This window comes from Indicator indicator, chromosome 5 (assembly GCF_027791375.1).
Source record: "Indicator indicator isolate 239-I01 chromosome 5, UM_Iind_1.1, whole genome shotgun sequence".
Taxonomy (NCBI): Eukaryota; Metazoa; Chordata; class Aves; order Piciformes; family Indicatoridae; genus Indicator; species Indicator indicator.
In genome coordinates, this window is record NC_072014.1 from 37,247,576 (window position 1) to 37,267,252 (window position 19,677).

A 19,677-nucleotide genomic window follows, 5' to 3' on the forward strand; every position below is an offset into this window, starting at 1 on the left:
ACCCAGAGCTGCCTCCCACCATGAGAAGACCTTTTCCAGGACCAATCGATTCCTCCAGAGCCCTGATGCTCATCTGTCAATGGCAACAGGTCCCACAGGGCAGGGTCCTGTGGTTAGGCCTGCTGGATGGTTTTTTTAATGCTCTGCTCAATAAAGTGCCACTGTCTGTGGAAGGAGAAGCAGCCCCAGTTTGCTCTTCACAGACTGAGAGAGCCCTGGAAATGCTTCTGTAGCTTCTGTGGTCTGGTGGGAACTGAAGGAGGTTTGCTTAGAGGGAGGGGGAGAGCTTCAGAAACTAATCCCATTTATTAATAGAAAAATGTGTTGAGTTTTTGCCAGTGTCCCACAAGGAGGGACAAGCACAACCTGTGTCTGCTCCAGACTCTGCTGCACCAGGTGTGCTGCTCCTGGAATTCTGCCCCCACAATGTGCTGCTTGAAATGATGGATTTCAGTTACCATCTACAGGAAATCACAGAATGGTAGGGGTCAGAAAGGACCTCTGGAGGGAGATCATCGAGTTCCACCCCCCTGCCAACGCAGGGCCACCTAAAGAACGTCACACAGGCACACCTCCGGCAGGTCTGGAATGTCTCCAGAGATGGAGACTCCACAACCTCTCTGGGCAGCCTGCTCCAGGGCTCTACCACCCTTATATTAAAGAATTTCCTCCTCATATTTAAGTGGAACTTCTTGTGTTCAAGTCTGTGCCCATTATTCCTTGTCCTGTCACTGGGCAACACTGGAAGAAGCCTGCTCCCATCCTCCGGACCCCCACGCTTGAAGCACTGATCAGCATGGATGAGACTCCCCCCTCAGTCTGCTCTTCTCCAGCCTGAAAGGCCCCAATTCTCTCAGTCCTTCCTCATCAGAGAGATGTCCATTTGGAAATGAACTTCCAGTTTGCTGGTGTCCTTGCTGAAGTCACAGCTGGAAGCTGGGTGGGGAGGGCAGGGTCTCCAGCTGTGCTCCATCAGTCTGCGTAGTAGCTGCCAAACTGCCACTTCTGGTGAGGGTTTGTGGAGTCACAGGCACTCACCCTCAGGGCTTTGTCAGAGGGACCCACTTCCAAGCACACTGGCTGCTGGAGGTGCTCTGAGATGAGGTGGTCCTTCTGCAGGGGAGAATCACAGAATCATAATCCTAGAATCAGTCAGGGTTGGAAGGGACCACAAGGATCATCCAGTTCCAACCCCCCTGCCATGGGCAGGGACACCTCACACTACATCAGGCTGGCCAGAGCCTCATCCAGCCTGGCCTTAAACACCTCCAGGGATGGAGCCTCAACCACCTCCCTGGACAACCCATTCCAGGCTCTCACCACTCTCATGGGGAAGAACTTCTTCCTCATGTCCAGTCTGAATCTCCCCACTTCCAGCTTTATTCCATTCCCCCCAGTCCTGTCACTACCTGATAGCTGGGGAGGGACTTTTTAGGCTTTCTTGTAGCCCCCTTCAGATACTGGAAGGCCACAATAAGGTCTCCTTGGAGCCTTCTCTTCTCCAGACTGAACAGCCCCAACTCTCTCAGTCTATCCTCATAGCAGAGGTGCTCCAGCCCTCTGATCATCCTGGTGGCCCTAGAATGGCTTAGCCTGGAAGGGACCTTAGACATCAGCTCTTCCCACCTCCCTTGCCATGGGCAGGGACACCTCCCACCAGCCCAGGTTGCTCAAGGCCTCATCCAACCTGGCCTTCAACACCTCCAGGGAGGGGGCATCCACAACCTCCCTGGGCAACCTGCTCCAGTGCCCATCCTGTGCCTCTGCAGAGATGCTTCATTCTGCAAGCCCCAGGGAGCTGAGTGCCAATCAATACCAGTCATCTCCATAAGTGCTATTGATGGGTTCTGTGTAAAACCAGGACACTGTGACTGCAGAGCCCTGTCAGAGCAGCCACCTCAGAAGGACCAGCATGTCCCCAGTCCTCAGGCACATGGTCCTGGAGCGTGAGCATCAAAGAAGCCCAGAAGCATTTAGGTTGGAAGAGACCTTCAAGATCATCCAGTCCAGCCATTAACCAAGCAGTGTAAGGTCAGCACTAAACCATGGCCCTCAGCACCACAGCTCCACAGCTCTGAAATCCCTCCAGGGATGGGGGACTCCACCACTGACCTTAACAGCTTGGGCCAGGCTTTGACAACCGTCATGGGGAAGAAATGGTTCCTTATGTCTAACCTAAACCTCCCCTGGTGCAACCTGAAGCTGTTTCCTCTTGTCCTGTCACTTGTTACTAGGGACGAGAGACCAACCCCCACCTGGCTCCAACCTCCTTTCAGGGAGCTGTAGAGAGCAATGAGGTCTCCTCTCAGCCTCCTCTTCTCCAGACTAAACACCCCCAGTTCCCTCAGCTGCTTCTCACCAGCCCTGTTCTCCAGACCCTTCACCAGCTCTGTTGCCCTTCTCTGGACACACTCCAGCCCCTCAATGCCCTTCTTGGAGTGGAGTGCCCAGGACTGGAGGTGTGGCCCCAGCAGTGCTCAGTGCAGGAGGACAATCCCTGCCCTGGTCCTGCTGCCCACACCACTGCCGGTCGTAGCAGGACACCTCGAAGCGAGCTGCAGCTGCCCATCACTTGGCACACTGGCACAGCAGACCAAAGTAGGGCTGAGGGGCTGTGGCAGCCCTTGAGGGCACCTCACTCACCAGCTGTGTCTGGAAGGCCACCAGTGCCCTGTGCAGCCAGGCCGTGCTGGGGCTGCTGGCTCGGCAGGGCCGCAGGGTCACAGCGGCACCGCTCGGCATGATGCAGAGCTCCCCGTGCTGTATCCTCCTCAGCCAGGTGTAGTTGAAGTGCTGGTGCTGTGGGGAGAGAGAGCAGGGCAGCTGTGAGCCCCCTCACCTTCTGCTGGCAGGGCTGGCAAGCAGCCAGCTGAAGTTCCTGAGTAGAGGTTCTCCTCACCTTCCTCCTGCCCTATCCCAGCACTGAGGGAAGTGGTGATCCATGGGAAGACCACAGAATGGTTTGGGTGGGAAGGGACCTTGAAGATCATCTAGTTCCAAATCCCTGCCATGAGCAGGGACACCTTCCACTAGAGCAGCTTGCTCAAGGCCTCACCAGACCTAGCCTTGAACACCTCCAGGAAGTGAGTATCCACAGCCTCCCTGGGCAACCTGTTCCAATGTCTTGACCATCCTCACTGGAAAGAACTTCCTCCTAAAATTTTCCCTATGGATCTGCAGAGCTAAGAAGCTCAGGACAACTCTGGTTTGGGTTCTGGGAGCGACTCCCACCACAGCACCAGACCTCAAATCCAGCTGCTGGGTGCTCATCCTGCCCTGCCATCTCCCCTGCAGGGTAAATGGATGAACCCTCACACACAACTGGGCTCCAGTCTGCACACTGCTTAACTCCATGAGGAACAATCAACAGGGCCCTGCCCACAACACACTGCTGGAAAGGGAAGGGAAGGTTGTCCCCAGCAGCTGCTGCCCACCTGGCTGCAGAGTGTGTCCTGCAGCAGCACCACAAGAGCCCTAGGCCTGGGGTTAAAGCCCAGTGGCTTGATCAAACTCTCCTAGTTCCACCCCAGTTGCTGGTTCTGGGTTGTTCCTTGGCCTCAGGCTTTGCAGACAGAGGCAGTTCCTGTCCCTTGCTGCTCCCAGGCACCCCTTAGGCCATGTCCCCTGGGTGGGATTAGCCCCTGGGGGGGCTGGGTGAGCATGGGGAGGTGCAGGAGCTCCACAGCAGCAGGGGGGTGTCCTTACCTTGTTGTTCACATCACACACTTCCAAAGCCAGTCTGGTGTTTTCCACAGTGATGCACCTTGCCATGCCTACGTTCAGCAGCTGGAAAACAGCACCAAAGTGCAGACTTAGGCACCAGACCCCCAGCAAGGGGAGGCTGCTGTACTGCTGGACTCACAGGACACTGACTCCCACTGTCCACTTGGCTAAGGGAAGCAGAGATGCTGTGTGACACTCCTTGGGGGGCTGTGTAAATGCACATCTGGGCCACTACACTACTTGTGTTGCTCTACCCAGAGAAGCTTAAAACTAACCCTTTCCAGAAATGTTCAAGGCTGGACAAGACAACTTCTTTTTTGGGTGTTTTTTTGGACCCAGCTCATGCTCCTGTGCTGCAAACCCCTAAAACAACAGCTCCCAACAACAACTGCAGGATTCCTTCCTGTAGTTCTGCTCAGGGCTGGGCCAAATGCAGAACCCACCTTTTATTCTTCACAGAATCACAGAAGGGTAGGGGTTGGAAGGGACCTCTGGAGATCATCAAGTCCAATCCCCCAGCCAAGGCAGGGTCACCTAAGACAGGTCACACAGGAACATGTCCAGGTGGGTTTTGAGTGTCTCCAGGGATGGACACTCTACAACCTCTCTCCAGAGCTCCATCACCTTTAAATTCAAGAAGTTTCTCCTCATGTTTAGATGGAATTTCTTATGGTCAAGTTTGCGCCCATCACCCCTTGTCCTGTCACTGGGCACCACTGGAAAAGGACTGGTCCCATTCTTGTTTAATTCACTGTTTGGTGTTGGTGAAGTGACACAGAAACACCTGTGGAGTAGCTGCACAAGCAGGAACCAGAGAGCACCATGTGCCCCAGCATGGAGCTGGAGGAGAACTGAAGCCTGACCTGGTTATGGTCCTCAGCTACCCAGCCAAGCAAGAGGCTTGGGGAGGCAGAATTTAATCCAAAATGGACTTTAAGGTGTTTTCTGACCCCTCCTGAGGTGCTGGAGGAAAGGCAGGTCTACTGCAGGGCTGCAGGAAGGGTAAGACTATTGCAAGACTGCATCAAGAGCAGGACCCTGGCAGGGCTGCAGCAAGGGCAGGACTCCTGCAGGGCTGCAGCAAGGGCAGGACTCCTGCAGGGCTGCAGCAAGGGCAGGACTCCTGCAGGGCTGCAGCAAGGGCAGGACCCTGGCAGGGCTGCAGCAAGGGCAGGACTCCGGCAGGGCTGCAGCAAGGGCAGGACTCCGGCAGGGCTGCAGCAAGGGCAGGACCCTGGCAGGGCTGCAGCAAGGGCAGGACCCTGGAAGGGCTGCAGCAAGGACAGGACCCTGGAAGGGCTGCAGCAAGGACAGGACCCTGGAAGGGCTGCAGCAAGGACAGGACCCTGGAAGGGCTGCAGCAAGGGCAGGACCCTGGCAGGGCTGCAGCAAGGGCAGGACCCTGGCAGGGCTGCAGCAAGGACAGGACCCTGGCAGGGCTGCAGCAAGGGCAGGACTCTGGAAGGGCTGCAGCAAGGACAGGACCCTGGCAGGGCTGCAGCAAGGGCAGGACCCTGGCAGGGCTGCAGCAAGGGCAGGACCCTGGAAGGGCTGCAGCAAGGACAGGACCCTGGCAGGGCTGCAGCAAGGGCAGGACTCCGGAAGGGCTGCAGCAAGGGCAGGACCCTGGAAGGGCTGCAGCAAGGGCAGGACCCTGGCAGGGCTGCAGCAAGGACAGGACCCTGGCAGGGCTGCAGCAAGGGCAGGACCCTGGCAGGGCTGCAGCAAGGGCAGGACTCCTGCAGGGCTGCAGCAAGGGCAGGACTCCTGGCAGGGCTGCAGCAAGGGCAGGACTCCTGCAGGGCTGCAGCAAGGGCAGGACTCCTGCAGGGCTGCAGCAAGGGCAGGACTCCTGCAGGGCTGCAGCAAGGGCAGGACTCCTGCAGGGCTGCAGCAAGGACAGGACCCTGGCAGGGCTGCAGCAAGGGCAGGACTCCGGCAGGGCTGCAGCAAGGGCAGGACTCCTGCAGGGCTGCAGCAAGGGCAGGACTCCTGCAGGGCTGCAGCAAGGGCAGGACTCCTGCAGGGCTGCAGCAAGGGCAGGACTCCTGCAGGGCTGCAGCAAGGGCAGGACTCCGGAAGGGCTGCAGCAAGGGCAGGACTCCGGCAGGGCTGCAGCAAGGGCAGGACCCTGGCAGGGCTGCAGCAAGGGCAGGACTCCTGCAGGGCTGCAGCAAGGGCAGGACTCCGGCAGGGCTGCAGCAAGGGCAGGACCCTGGCAGGGCTGCAGCAAGGGCAGGACTCCGGAAGGGCTGCAGCAAGGGCAGGACCCTGGCAGGGCTGCAGCAAGGACAGGACCCTGGCAGGGCTGCAGCAAGGGCAGGACCCTGGCAGGGCTGCAGCAAGGGCAGGACCCTGGCAGGGCTGCAGCAAGGGCAGGACTCCGGCAGGGCTGCAGCAAGGGCAGGACTCCTGCAGGGCTGCAGCAAGGGCAGGACCCTGGCAGGGCTGCAGCAAGGGCAGGACTCTGGCAGGGCTGCAGCAAGGGCAGGACTCCGGCAGGGCTGCAGCAAGGGCAGGACCCTGGCAGGGCTGCAGCAAGGGCAGGACCCTGGAAGGGCTGCAGCAAGGGCAGGACCCTGGCAGGGCTGCAGCAAGGGCAGGACCCTGGAAGGGCTGCAGCAAGGACAGGACCCTGGAAGGGCTGCAGCAAGGGCAGGACCCTGGCAGGGCTGCAGCAAGGGCAGGACTCCTGCAGGGCTGCAGCAAGGGCAGGACTCCGGCAGGGCTGCAGCAAGGGCAGGACCCTGGCAGGGCTGCAGCAAGGGCAGGACTCCTGCAGGCTGCAGGCAGCAGAGGGCTGTGAAGAGCAGGGTTCTGCTGCGCTCTGCTGGCAGCATGGCACCAGTACAAACCCTGCTGCGCTGCCCAGGAGCTCCTAATCCACCCCTCAAAAGGGGCTCAGCCTCCTGCCCTGGCCAAGAGGCTGGGCAGGTAGGGATGGTGCTGGACCCTCCCCTTTGGAGGAGTATCTCCTGGCCAGGTCTGGCCTGTGGCTGGTGTTTAAACACCACTCTGGCTCCTCAAGGGGAAATTTCTCTTGGGACTGTGACCAATTTCTTTACAGATAAAGTGGGGAGTCCAAACCACCAAAATATGCCAAAATGTGACCAAATAACAGGGGCACAACCCAGAGGCAGCACACTGCCACGCTTCCCAGTCCCTAACCTGCAAGGGAAAGAGACCTTCAAGATCATTGAGTCCAACCACTAACTCAGCACTGCCAGGCCCCTCAGCACCACATCTACACAGCTTTGAAACCCCTCCCGGGATGGGGACTCCACCACTGCCCTGGGCAGCCTCTTCCAGGCCTTGCTAACCCTTTTGGGGAAGAAATTGATCCTCATCTCCAACCAGACTTTGGCTTAGCAGTAGTGGTGGGATTGTGAGCTCCAGGTGAGCAGTTGGACTTCATCATCTCAAAGGTCTCCTCCAACCTCAACACTTCTATGATTCTAAACCTCCCCTGGGGCAACTTGAGGCCATTTCCTCTCATCCTGCCACTTGTTCCTTGGGAGAAGAGACCAAGCCCCACCTGACTCCAACCTCCTTTCAGGGCTGGACATGTTTAAATAATGATAGAAGATAACTAATGAAGGACAGGAAGTAATTTGAGTACCTACCAACCCACTGGCTTTAACCAGGGGAGCATCCAGGTCTGGGTAGATGTTCTCCAGGTACCACCTGAAACTTTTGCACTGGAGCTTCTTTCTTAGTTGGATCTGTTGAGTCAGGTCACCAACATCCAGGTTTTTCAGGACTAAGTGGTAAGCATGGCCATAGAAGAGCTCTTTGTACTCATCCAGCCAGACCTCCGCCACGCGGGCCAAGTTCCTCTCCACCGTCCTCACCCGATCTTTGGGGAAGGAATAAGGGTTGTCATTCCTGAAGATGTGCCCAACTCTGGAGCAGGGAACAATCTCTATCTCTCCTCCACACATCCAGACCTGAGAAACAAGAGGTTGCTTTGATAGAAACACAGGCAAACATTGGCTGCTGGCTTTGTGCAAAGCCAGAAGAGAAGCGACTAAGGTGCCAAGGATGGGTTCTCGGGCACAGGGCTGCTGTGGGGGAGCACCACCACCACCTCAGGACAAGCTCCCAAGAGTGACCTACCTTGAATGAAATCTCCATGTTTTCACCTCCCCAGACATCCAGTCCTGGGTCATATGTTCCCAACTCAAAAAAGTACTTCTTGTCGATGGAAAAGAGGCCACCTGCCATGACTGGGCACCTGCGGACAGCATCAAAGGATGCCAGGTTGGAAGGGACACCAAGGATCATCTGGTTCAACCTTTCTAGGTGACAGTCTAGTTGAAATGAGATGGCCCAGCAGCCTGTCAAGCTGAGGCTTAAAACTGACCAGTGGAAGGGAATCCACTGTTTCCTCTGGGAGATGATTCCAATGTCCAAACATTTTCTTCTGGAGTGCCATGGGAATCTCCCCAGCAGTAACTTGCACCCATGACTCCTTGTCTTTTCCAGGGGACTCCTTGTAAAATGGGAGTCTCCATCCTCCTGGTGGACACCCTTTATGCACTGGCCTGTGGTAATAAGGTCTCCCCAGAGCCTTCTCTTCTCCAGGCTGAACAGACCCAGCTCTCTCAGCCTTTCCTCACATGACAGGGCTGCCACTCCCCTGCCCATCCTTGTGGCCTCACATGGGTGTCAGCTGGTTGAAAAGCAGCTGTCCCTCTCTCCATGCTTTGAGGATGGAATCACTGAGAAGCTGCAGACTACTAAATGCTCAGGGATGCTGCCTGAACCTGCACTTAGGGCCACTCAGTTTGTCACTCTGCTACAGGGTGACAGATGCAGTGTTGCCCTTTGGATGGTCTTGCCTGAAAGCTGTAATGGGACATGGAAGGGAAACGTGCTACAGGACATCCCTGGAGCCCTGGTGGCACCAACAAAATGCTGGTGGCACTGTTGAGGAGTGGGAAAGGTTTGCTGGGCTTTGCCAGGCCCTGGAGATGTGACTGCCCACAGTGACCACTGTTTGAGGAGAGGAAATTTAGACTGGAGATTAGGAAGAAATTCTTTCCAGTGAGGGCAGTGAGACATTGGAACAGGTTGCCCAGGAGGGTTGTGGATGTCCCCTCCCTGGAGGTGCTCAAGGCCAGGTTGGATGAGGACTTGAGCAACCTGGGCTAGAGGAAAATGCTCTGCCCATGGCAGGGGTTTGGAACTAGATGATCTTTAAAGTCCCTTCCAACCCAAACCACTCAATGAATCTATGATTCTGGCCTGGAACCTTTGCTCCTAACTAAGAATTTGATTCACAGAGCTCTCACCTCAGCTTTTTTTCTGTTTTTTTTTTTACCTGATGACATCAGTTTCCTTGATTTTATTCTTCTCAATGATCTCTTGTGGAATTTGCCTCCATCCAAAATTCATCGGCCAAGTGAAAATCCCACGCTGGAAGTTGTCCACAGTCATGTAACTAAACAGGGAAAAGATGGAGATGACTAATTCTGAGTCACATTGCTGACTGAAATGCCACCCTTAATGAGTGGAGAGAAAGATCTGTGCATCATTAAAACAGGGCTTTAACAGATTTTTGTCTGGAATCCTCCTCATGTACTAAAAGTCATGGAAAACGTGGGAAATCTCCCACGTGAAGGTGAAGGCTTTGGCTACCAAATCTCTCCAGAATTCACCTACAGTCAGGAGGGTTTGGTGGCCAAAGCTCTCCAGAATTCATCTGTACTCAGGAGGGTTTGGCTGCTAAAGCTCTCCAAAGTTCACCTACAGTCAGGAGGCTTTGGTGGCCAAAGCTCTCCAGAGGTCACCTGCATTCAGGAGGCTTTGGTTGCCAAAGCTCTCCAGAATTCATCTGCACTCAGGAGGCTTTGGTTGCCAAAGCTCTCCAGAGTTCATCTGCACTCAGGAGGCTTTGGTGGCCAAAGCTCTCCAGAGGTCACCTGCATTCAGGAGGCTTTGGTTGCCAAAGCTCTGCAGAATTCACCTGCACTCAGGAGGCTTTGGCTACCAAATCTCTCCAGTGCAGTGCCATCTCCCCTGCTCGTGTTGACTTCTGCTGTACAGTCAGGAGGGCTGGACCTGTAGTGAAGCTGTTGGTGGTCCCAGTAAGAGGTTGTGCTCAAGCTGGTGGCATGATTTGGGGTTTCCTGGGGGTGAAAGCCAACTTTACCTCATGTCCTTGTCACTGATGACCTCGATGACAGGGCAGGCGACCTTGGTGCGGCTCAGGCGGACCCTCTCCAGCAGCGGCTCCAGCCAGCCCACATTGCACTCCACGTGTGAGTCCAGGAACGTCAGGACAGTGCCTGTGGCAGGAGATGAGGCAGCATCCAGCCCTGTCCCCACCCTGTGCCAGCCAGCCTGGGGTGCTGACGATGCTCCATGGGACCTTCCATGGCTTCCAAAACCCTCCCAGCCACAGCCCTGACCATGTTTTCACTGCTTGGCCATAGTGGCCGACAGAGGAAAGCAGGATGGCTCCCAGCAGGAATGGTTTGGTGCTGACAGGGCCTGTACAGGCTGTGGAGCTGAGGTGGCATGGCTGGAGAGCCCAGCCACTCCTAGGCAAGGCTGTGCTGAGGAGCCAGACAAGCACAGAATCATAGAATCATTTTTGTTGGAAGAGATCTTTAAGATCAAAAAGTCCAACATTAACCCAGCAGGTCATCACCAAACCGTGTCCCTCAGCACCACATCTCCACAGCTTTGAAACCCCTCCAGGGACAGGGACTCCATCACTGCCTGGGCAGCCTCTTCCAAGACTTGACAACCCTTAAGGGGAAGAAATTGTTCCTCACACCCAGCCTAAGCGTCCCCTGGTGCAACTTGAGGCCATTTCCTCTTGTTCTGTCACTTGGTCCTCGGGAGAAGAGACCAACCCTCACCTGGCTCCAATCTCCTTTCAGGGAGATGTAGAGAACCAGAAGGTCTCCCCAGTGCAATTAGTGCCATGGTTTAGTTGATTAGATGGTGCTGGGTGATAGGTTGGACTGGATGATCTCTGAGGTCTTTTCCAACCTGGTTAATTCTGTGATTCTGTGAAAGAGTCCTTCCCCATCTTTCCTGCAGACCCCTTTAAAGTACTGAAAGGTCTCCCTTATATAAGAATCTTTAGGCTGCTAACATTAAATCAGGTTATACTCAGTATCTCAGACAGTTTGCTTGTGCTCCTACCTGTCAACAGTTAAACATCATGAAACAGCCTGGTGGACAAGAAGTTCTGCATGGGTCAGCAATGTGCCCTTGTGGCCAAGAAGGCCAATGGGATCCTGGGATGCATTCAGAGGAGTGTGGCCAGCAGAGCCAGGGAGGTTCTCCTCCCCCTATACTCTGTCCTGGTGAGACCTCATCTGGAATATTGCATCCAGTTTTGGGTTCCCCAGTTCAGGAGGGACAGGGATCTGCTGGAGAGAGTCCAACAGAGAGCTACCAGGATGAGGAAGGGACTGGAGCACTGCCCTGTGAGGAGAGGCTGAGAGCCCTGGGGCTGTTCAGTCTGGAGAAGAGAAGGCTGAGAGGGGATTTAATCAATGTTTATCAATCTCTGAGGGCTGGGGGTCAAGAGGGAGGGGACAGGCTCTGCTCACTTGCACCCTGGCATAGGACAAGGGGCAATGGATAGAAACTCCAGCACAGGAGGTTCCACCTCAACATGAGGAGGAACTTCTTCAGTGTGAGGCTCACAGAGCACTGGAACAGGCTGCCCAGAGAGGTTGTGGAGTCTCCTTCTCTGGAGACTTTCCAGACCCCTCTGGATGTGTTCCTGTGCGACCTGTGCTGGATTCCGTGGTCCTGCTCTGGCAGGTCCCTTCCAACCCCCTAACATCCTGTGATCCTCTCAGCTTCTTGTTCTCCAGGTTGAACAACCCCAGGTCTTTCAGTGCTCCTCACAGGACTTGTTCTCATGACACTTAAGCCAAGAGACTCATCAGAGAGGCCACAGCTTGTTCCCTGGTCAGACCCTCATGCTTCACATACCAGAAGATGCTCTTAGTTCATTGGGAGGGGACCAAAACTCAGTGTTGGAGATGGCTCTGGTTGAGGGGGGGGGTCCAGACAGGGCTGTAAAATGGCTTTCATCCTACCTTTGGCAATCTCTGCTCCTGCCAGTCTGGCCCGAATCAGACCATGCCTCTCCTTGAGGCGGAGGATCTGCACCTTGGGGAACCGCGACATGTATCGGTCCAGCTTCTCCTTGAGGTACTCTGCAGAGAAGGAGAGGGGGAGGCTGACTTCACACTCGTTTCTAGGGTGAAAAGGAACAGGGAGATTTTCCTTGGAAGCATCTCCAGGACACACCAGGCTCCTTGGGAATGGGGTTCAAACATCTGGGCACAAATCCAGTGGATGCAGCAAAAGAAATCATAGAATCAGTCAGGGTTGGAAGGGACCACAAGGATCAGCCAGTTCCAACCCCCCTGCCATGGGCAGGGACACCTCACACTACATCAGGCTGGCCAGAGCCTCATCCAGCCTGGCCTTAAACACCTCCAGGGATGGGGCCTCAACCACCTCCCTGGACAACCCATTCCAGGCTCTCACCACCCTCAGGGGGAAGAACTTCTTCCTCATGTCTAATCTGAATCTCCCCACTTCCAGCTTTATTCCATTCCCCCTAGTCCTATCACTACCTGATAGCCTAAAAAGTCCCTCCCCAGCTTTCTTGCAGCTCCCTGCAGATACTGGAAGGCCACAAGAAGGTCACCTTGGAGCCTTCGCTTCTCCAGACTGAACAGCCTCAGTGACTAAGCCTCCATCCTCACCAACAGGCCTCGCTGGTGCCAGGAGAACAGAACTGCTGGCATTTCAACAGCCACTTAAAAGCTGGGACAGGCTCAAGGTGAAATCCTGGTGGGCAGCTTTGCTGCAGGCTGCTGCTGCTACTCCTTGGATGACAGCAGTGCTGAGCACAGATCTCCAAAATTCACCTCCTTCATGAGGCCTTGGCTGCCAAAGATCTCCAGAGGTCACCTGCACTCAGGAGGGTTTGGCTGCCAAAGCTCTCCAGAATTCATCTGCACTCAGGAGGCTTTGGTTGCCAAAGCTCTCCAAAGGTCACCTCCACTCAGGAGGGTTTGGCTACCAAATCTCTCCAGAAGTCACCTGCACTCATGAGGGTTTGCTGGCCAAAGCCTTCCAAAATTCACCTGCATTCAGGAGGCTTTGGTTGCCAACCTTACATTTAGATGTTCACTGCTAACAAGCAGAGACAAAGGAAAGTCATGGGGAGAAAGTAAAAGGAGGACTTGAACAGATGCTCTGAGAGGCAATGGTGGGACAAGTTTTAATGATCATTCTTCAAATGAGCAAACTGAGACTTCTTTCTCTTGCCTGCATCTACTGTTGACCTGGAGGAAGGGATGGAGTGGACCTCCAGCTAGTTTGATGATGCAGAACTGGGAGGAGTTCAGTCAGGGCAAGTGTAGGGTCCTGGCCCTGGGGAGGAATAACTTCCTGCACCAGCACAGGTGAGGGGTGACATGCTGGGAAGCAGCTCTGCAGAGAAGGACCTGGCAGTGCTGCTGGACAAGTTTCCCATGAGCCAGCAAAGTGCCCTTGGGGCCAAGAAGGCCTCTTAGGGAGCACTAAGAAGAGTGTGGCCAACAGCAAGTGGAGGGAGATTCTCCACCCCCTCTACACTGCCCTAACGAGGCCACAGCTGGAGTCCTGGCTCCCCAGTTCAAGAGAGACACAGAACTACCAGAGAGAGTCCAGTGGAGGCTATGAAGATGCTGAGGGGCTTGAAGCATCTCTGTGAGGAGCAAAGGCTGAGAGCCCTGGGGCTGTGGAGCCTGCAGAAGAGCAGCCCCAGAGGGGAGCTGAGCAATGCTCAGCAAGAGCTAAAGGAGTTGTGGGGGCAAGAGGCTGGGGCCAGACTCTGCTCAGTGGTGCCCAGGGACAGGACAAGGGGCACTGGGCACAAACTGGAAGCCAGGAGGTTCCACCTGAAGATGAGGAGAAAGTTGTTTGGTGTGAGGGTGCTGGAGGCCTGGAGCAGGCTGCCCAGAGAGGTTGTGGAGTCTCCTTCTCTGCAGAGCTTCCAAACCCCCCTGGCCATTGTGATCCTGGGCAAGCTCCGTGGGTGCCCTGCTTTAGCAGAGGAGGGGGTTGGCCTGGATGATCTCCAGAAGTCCCTTCCAAGCCCCACCACGCTGGGGCTCTGTGATTGTAGACTCACTGTATGTGTGGCAGGAGCTCTGAAGTTGATCTGAGACAGCACTTTCCCTGAAGAACTTGCAGCTGGAAAATGACCTCATTCCTGGATTGTTCAGGGCTGACGTCAGCAAAGCTGAAGTGTTACCAGACAGATGTTTGATAGCATCTGGAAGGCCTGAGTGCATAAGCAAAGCCCCTGCAGGTGCAGACACTTGGCTCCCTATGGCTTTTACTGCACCTCTCCTGTTCTCCAAGCAACCTAGAAAGTTAGGGTTGGACTTGATGACCTTTAAAGATCTTCTTAACCCAAAGCATTCTCTGATTCTACAGTGCACATTGTCCTCCCCTGCTGCCAGCTCTGAGAACACAGAGCACTCCCCTGGGCATTGCATGGAGCAGGGTGATGGTGTCTGTGTGAAGGTACAAGCCCTTGAGCCAGGATGTCCTGGAGATGCAAGGGTTGGGGTAGGACTGAGCTCCTTGGGGCTCCTGGACCTCCTGCTGCCTCCACCAGCACATGAGTTCAAACTTAGTGATGCACAGCTGCAAAAGTAGCAACTCTTTAACTGGGTGAACTGGGATGGGAGAGATGTGAATGGGAAAGTCTGGCAGGGTGTTGGGCAAGAGCTCCACCTTGGCCTACCACAGCCACCCCCCAGAGCTCATCTGGAGAGGTAACAGCGTTGGGGCCTCGACAGAGCCAGAGGAGAAAAGATGATTTCTCTCTGCTCCTCAGAATTGAATTACAGAGAACAAATTGCATTTTGGCCTCAAGCTAGATGAGTTTCATAAAGGCAGAGGAAGCCTCACCTACCTTTAGTGCTGAAGTCGTCCACCAAAATGATTTCTTCAATCAGGTGCGGGGGAGATCTGCTGAGGACGCTGTGGACAGAGCGGAGGAGGGTGGACCACACTTCATCCACGAAGCACATGATGATGGTGGTGGTGGGCAGGTCGTTGTGAACCCACTGATCAGAGCACCTGCAACAGCAAGACAGGCTCACAGGGAAGGGCCCACCATGCTCCTGAGGACCTCTGGGCTCAGCCTCTGCTGGGAAAAGCTGCAGGGCTGAAAACACCGAACGTGAAGCATGGAGGCAAAGCCCTGCAATGGGATTCTGTTGGGAGAGGGAGGAGAAGGGTGAGTGGGGGGACTCCCCACACAGCCCTAGACCCTCTTGTGGGCATGATGTGCTCAAGGACCTCTACCAGGGGCCTCTTCACCTCCCTGCTCCCACGTGATAGTATCTCTTCTCTGTGAGCAAACAGTGCCAAAGCGCCAGAGAGGGAAGCCGGCCCCAGCTCCGCACCCCTGGCCCTGAGGAATCCTGCAGGGAAAGGATCCTGTGATGCTCCCAGCACCCACAGGGCTTGGGATCCCAAGGGATCCCGTCCCATGGGATGGCTTCATTGGAAGAAAATAATTGGTTTGCTGTTCAAAGTGAGAGTAATGGCCATCTCCAGGAAGGGGTACTTGGCACCTAACTCATGGCATTGTTTGGGTTGGAAGAGACCTTTCAGATCAAGTCCAACCATTCACCCACTGCCAGGTCACCACTAAACCATGGCCCTCAGCACCACATCTCCATGGCTTTGAAACCCCTCCAGGGATGGGGACTCCACCACTGTCCTGGGTAGCCTGGGCCAGGCCTTGACAGCATTTCTGGGGAAAGAATTTTTCCTTGTGTCCAGCCTAAACCTACCCTGGTGCAACTTGAGGCTGAGGTCCAGGGGTGCCCAGTGTTGGCCTCTTCCAGCTGGCAGGCACAGCTGGGGTCCCTCCCCACCCATGCCACCTCACCCAGACTATATGCTGCCATGGTGCCAGGAAAACTGGGTTCTTTCCTAAACCCTGATCACTTGGCTTTCCCAGAGAAGCTACAGGGGCAGTGTGGGGAAAAGTCAGGGGCACACAGGGACCTTCATGGCTGGTGCCACAATTCTGGGATGAAACAGGGTCAAAGAATCATAGAACTGTTTGTGCTGGAAGAGACCTCTAAGATCATCCAGTCCAACCTTCAGCCCTACATCACCATGGCCATTAAACCATGTCCCAGAGTGCCATGACCACACCTTTCTTGAACACCTCCAGGGATGGTGATTCCACCACCTCTGAGGGCAGCCTGTTCCAGTGCCTGACCACTCTTGCATGGCCCAGGGCTCCTGAACTGTGTTCTGCAGGGAGTGATCCCCACAAGCCTCCTGGCTACCGTGGCCTTCCACCTGAGTGGCTTAGGCATCTCTGTCCTCCATGGTGGGACTTGTCCTGCAGGTATTTCTGCTCAGGCACAGCCATCAGCAAGCCCCAGCAAAGCTCAGAAGGCAGCAAGCACTGCACAGGGAGAGACAGACTGGAGCCTCCACAGGACAAGTTTCCTGCTGGCCACGTTTCAGAGGTCTTCTAGTCCAGTACTGCAGCAAGGACCATGAGGCAAAGTGGAGTCTAAACTGGGAAAGCCTGGGAACCTCCAACAAAAAGGTAAGGTGCTGTTTGGTTGCTGACAGCTGCCAAGAGCTGTTGCCGTGAGGTGGCTGCAGCTGTGCCAACAGGCTGAGGGCAGAGCCTGCACAGGCCCCAGAGGAGCTGCTGGTGGCCCCACGTGCAGCGTGGCAGCACCTATCCCCTGGCAGCAGCGTCAGGGGTACACCCCTGTTTGGCCAAGGTGTTTCCTGTGACGTCTGGACAGCGATGATGTCCCCTCCCAGGCAGCTTGCATGGCTCACTGAGGCTTACAGGTGCTCCTGGGAGGTGTTTCTGCTCCACAGCTCCTGGGTTTTGCTGTCAAAGGCCACAGTGCTGGCTTGGAGTGCCCATGGCTATTTTCTGTGTGGCTTCTGCAGCAGGCACCCTCCGCCCAGCAGAATGCAGCCCTACCTGTCTGCCTCCTTCCCTGTGTCATTCCTTCATGTGCAGGGGTTCACAGAGTCCCAACATGGTGGGGGTAGGAAGAGACTTCTGGAAATCATCCAGTCCAACCCCCTGCTAAAGCAGGAGCACCCACAGCAGCTTGCCCAGGATCACAGTGGCCAGATGGGTTTGGAAGCTGTCCACAGGAGCCTCCACAACCTCTCTGGGTAGCCTGCTCCAGGCTCCAGGTGCTTCCAGCACCCTCACACCAAATAAGTTTCTCCTCATCTTCAAATGGAACCTCCTGGCTTCCAGTTTGTGCCCACTGCCCCTTGTCCTGTCACCAGGCACCACTGAAAATACTCTGGCCCCCATCTTCTTCTCAGCCATGACATTTCAATGATCAACATTGGAAAGATTCCCTCTGGGGCTGCTCTTCTCCGAGCTCAACAGCCCCAGGTCCCTCAGCCTCTCAGCTTCCAGGAATGGAATGTGTTCTGGGAATCTTTCTCCATTGTCCTGTGGGACTGGGCTCACCCTAACAGTGGTCTACAAGGTGCTGCCCACACCTCACCCTTCTCTTCTCCATGGCAGGGAGAAGTATTGCACTTTTCTGAAGTGCAGTACTGAGATTTGCAGAATCATGGAATGGTTTAGGCTGGAAGAGACCTTTAAGATCATCAAGTACAACTGTTAACCCATCACTGCCAGGTCACCATAAAACCACATCCCCTAGCAGCACATCTGCACATTTTGTGGGGACAGCTGTAACTGACCAAGATCTCCAAACCAAAGCTTCCTGTGCGTGCTCAGAAATCTGAGTCTCCTGAACTGCTCCACATAAAGGATCACTCCCAGGTGTGTTCCTGGATGCCCTTGACTGCATCCTCATGTGTGCCTGGCTAATCCCTCAGCACTCAGGGAAGTTGTGGAGTCTCCTGGTGATCTTTACTCCTGCAGAGACCTCCAGGGCCCCAGGGAGCAATATGGGTGGGGGACTCTTGGGATACCTCTGCCTCAAGAGAAGGGCAGCATCAGCTTGAGGGGTGAGAGCAGCTCTGGGCAGGTGCCAAAGCAAATGGCTTGAGTGCAGGAGCACTCCAGGAAACAGATACAGGAACACTGAACCAAACAGAGCTTGGTGCTGCATCCAATAGCCCAGATAAGGGTATTAAGGAACAAAGGGGCCTGAGCCTTATGTGCCTTAACTGGGCACAGTGAGGCAAGGCAATTTCCAAACTTCCCCCACTGACATGTTCAACAAGAAGCTGCTCTCACCTGGGAAAGCAAAGCCATCTCCTGGCTACCATGGAAAAAGACCTTGGTGTGCTCGGCAGCCCTGCCCGTGCCCAGCAGCCTTCCTGGGAGCCACGGAGCAGCCTCCCCAGGGCACGGAACAGGGATGTGCCCAGGGGCAGCCGCGGATCTTACCCGGCAGGCCTGGTGTCTGCTATAGCTCGGTCCACGGGGATCATGTCGCTGAGGTAGACATTAAAGTTCCCTTCTTTCCACCTGCTTTTGGCTTCTTCTTGTTTACCGTTGGGGACTGCAACCGGGCGCCCAAACTGGCCGGGGGCTCGGGGGTCTCTGGGGGCAAGTGTTGCGTCCATGGCCAGGACCCGGTGCGTTCCCGGGATGCCATCCGCCCGCTCCTGCTTCCTGGTGGAAGGAGCCCCCTGAGCTGTTCCATTCCTCGCACCGAGCGTCCAGCCACCTTGTGCCACAGCCCGGGGGCTGACACTGGCAGCATGAGCATCATTCTCCTCCTCACGCTGCGGCTCTTCGCGGCTCTTCGCGATGTTCCCTGCAGAGCTGGGTGCCGGCCGCGGCTCTGTGGGGCCGCCGGGCTCTGTCCCGCCTTTGCCGACGAGGATGAAGCGACTTTCGGAAGGCGCTTCCCTCTCTCCCGGCTCCGTCTCCTCCGGCCGCAGGGCTCCCAGCCCCGCTGTGGCGGGAGGCCGGCTGACGGTGCCCGCCGTGTCCGCAGGTCGATACCAGCTCCCGGGGGTGCTGTGTCCGCGTCCCTCCACCACCGTGTGCCCAGCCCGCCGGGAAGCCGCGGTGACCCCGAGGGCCGGGGCAAGGGACTCGTCGGGGAGCCGCAGCCGGGCCTTCCACGGGGCTTCACGGGCTGCCCCCAGCCCCGCACCGCCCCTCCGGCCCAGAGCCGCCCACGGCGGGACCATCCGAGCCCCGCGGCGCTGCTCGGGCTGCCCCCTGATGCCGGGCGGGGGCCTCGGCGGGCCGGGGGCTGCCCGGGAGGCCGGGCTCCCTCCGCCCCCGCGCCGGGGCAGTCTGCTGGAGGGGTCCGGTCGGGGGCTGCCTCCCAGCCCTGCCCACCCCCGCTCCGCCGCCTCCCGCAGCAGCCTGCCGCCGGCGTCCCCGAGGGAGAGGCGGAGCGCGGCCATGTCGAGGAGCAGCCAGGCGACGGAGGCGGCGAAGACGAATGCCAGGGCTCGGCCGCTGCCGCGGAACAGCCGCCGCAGCCCGCTCATCCCCGGGCCGGGCCGCAGGGAGCAGCGGGGCCGCCGCCGCCACGCCGTGCCCGGAGGGAGCGGGGAGGCGGGACAGGACAGGGCCGGGCCGGGCTCCCCTCGCCCCACCCAGTGCCGGGAGCCGCGCTGTAACACAACACCGGGGCTAACCGGCCCGGGCCGGGCCCGCACCTCCGCCCGGGCTCTGATCCGACGCTCCCCGCCCACGGCAGCGGGGCCCGGGCGCCTGGCGGGGCTGTGTGCGTGGCACCGGGCTGGGCAAACGGGCTCCGGTGGGGATTCAGGGTGAGCGGCTTCAGAGTTCCTGTGCCTGGGGAACGGGGCTGGAAACAGGGCTCTGGTTACGAGGATCCCCGAATCCCATCCTGGCTGGGCTTGGAACTGACCTCTGGAGGTCAGCCAGTCTAATCTCCCTGCCAAACAGGGGCACCCACAGCAGCTTGCCCAGCATCACAATGGTCACCTCGGTTT

General features: G+C 56.7%; 1 protein-coding gene across 1 annotated transcript; it reads right to left on the reverse strand.

Annotated features, from left to right (window-relative positions):
* Positions 1-972: 972 nt before the first annotated feature.
* GALNT5 (polypeptide N-acetylgalactosaminyltransferase 5) lies at positions 973-19,206 on the reverse strand. The gene is made up of 10 exons (XM_054381266.1): positions 18,143-19,206; positions 14,678-14,844; positions 11,793-11,912; positions 9,878-10,013; positions 9,047-9,166; positions 7,840-7,957; positions 7,347-7,670; positions 3,706-3,786; positions 2,644-2,799; positions 973-1,113 (listed from the first exon to the last, which is right to left on the reverse strand). Exons 1-10 carry the CDS (start codon positions 19,204-19,206, stop codon positions 973-975), a joined length of 2,427 nt encoding a protein of 808 aa, XP_054237241.1.
* Positions 19,207-19,677: the final 471 nt, after the last annotated feature.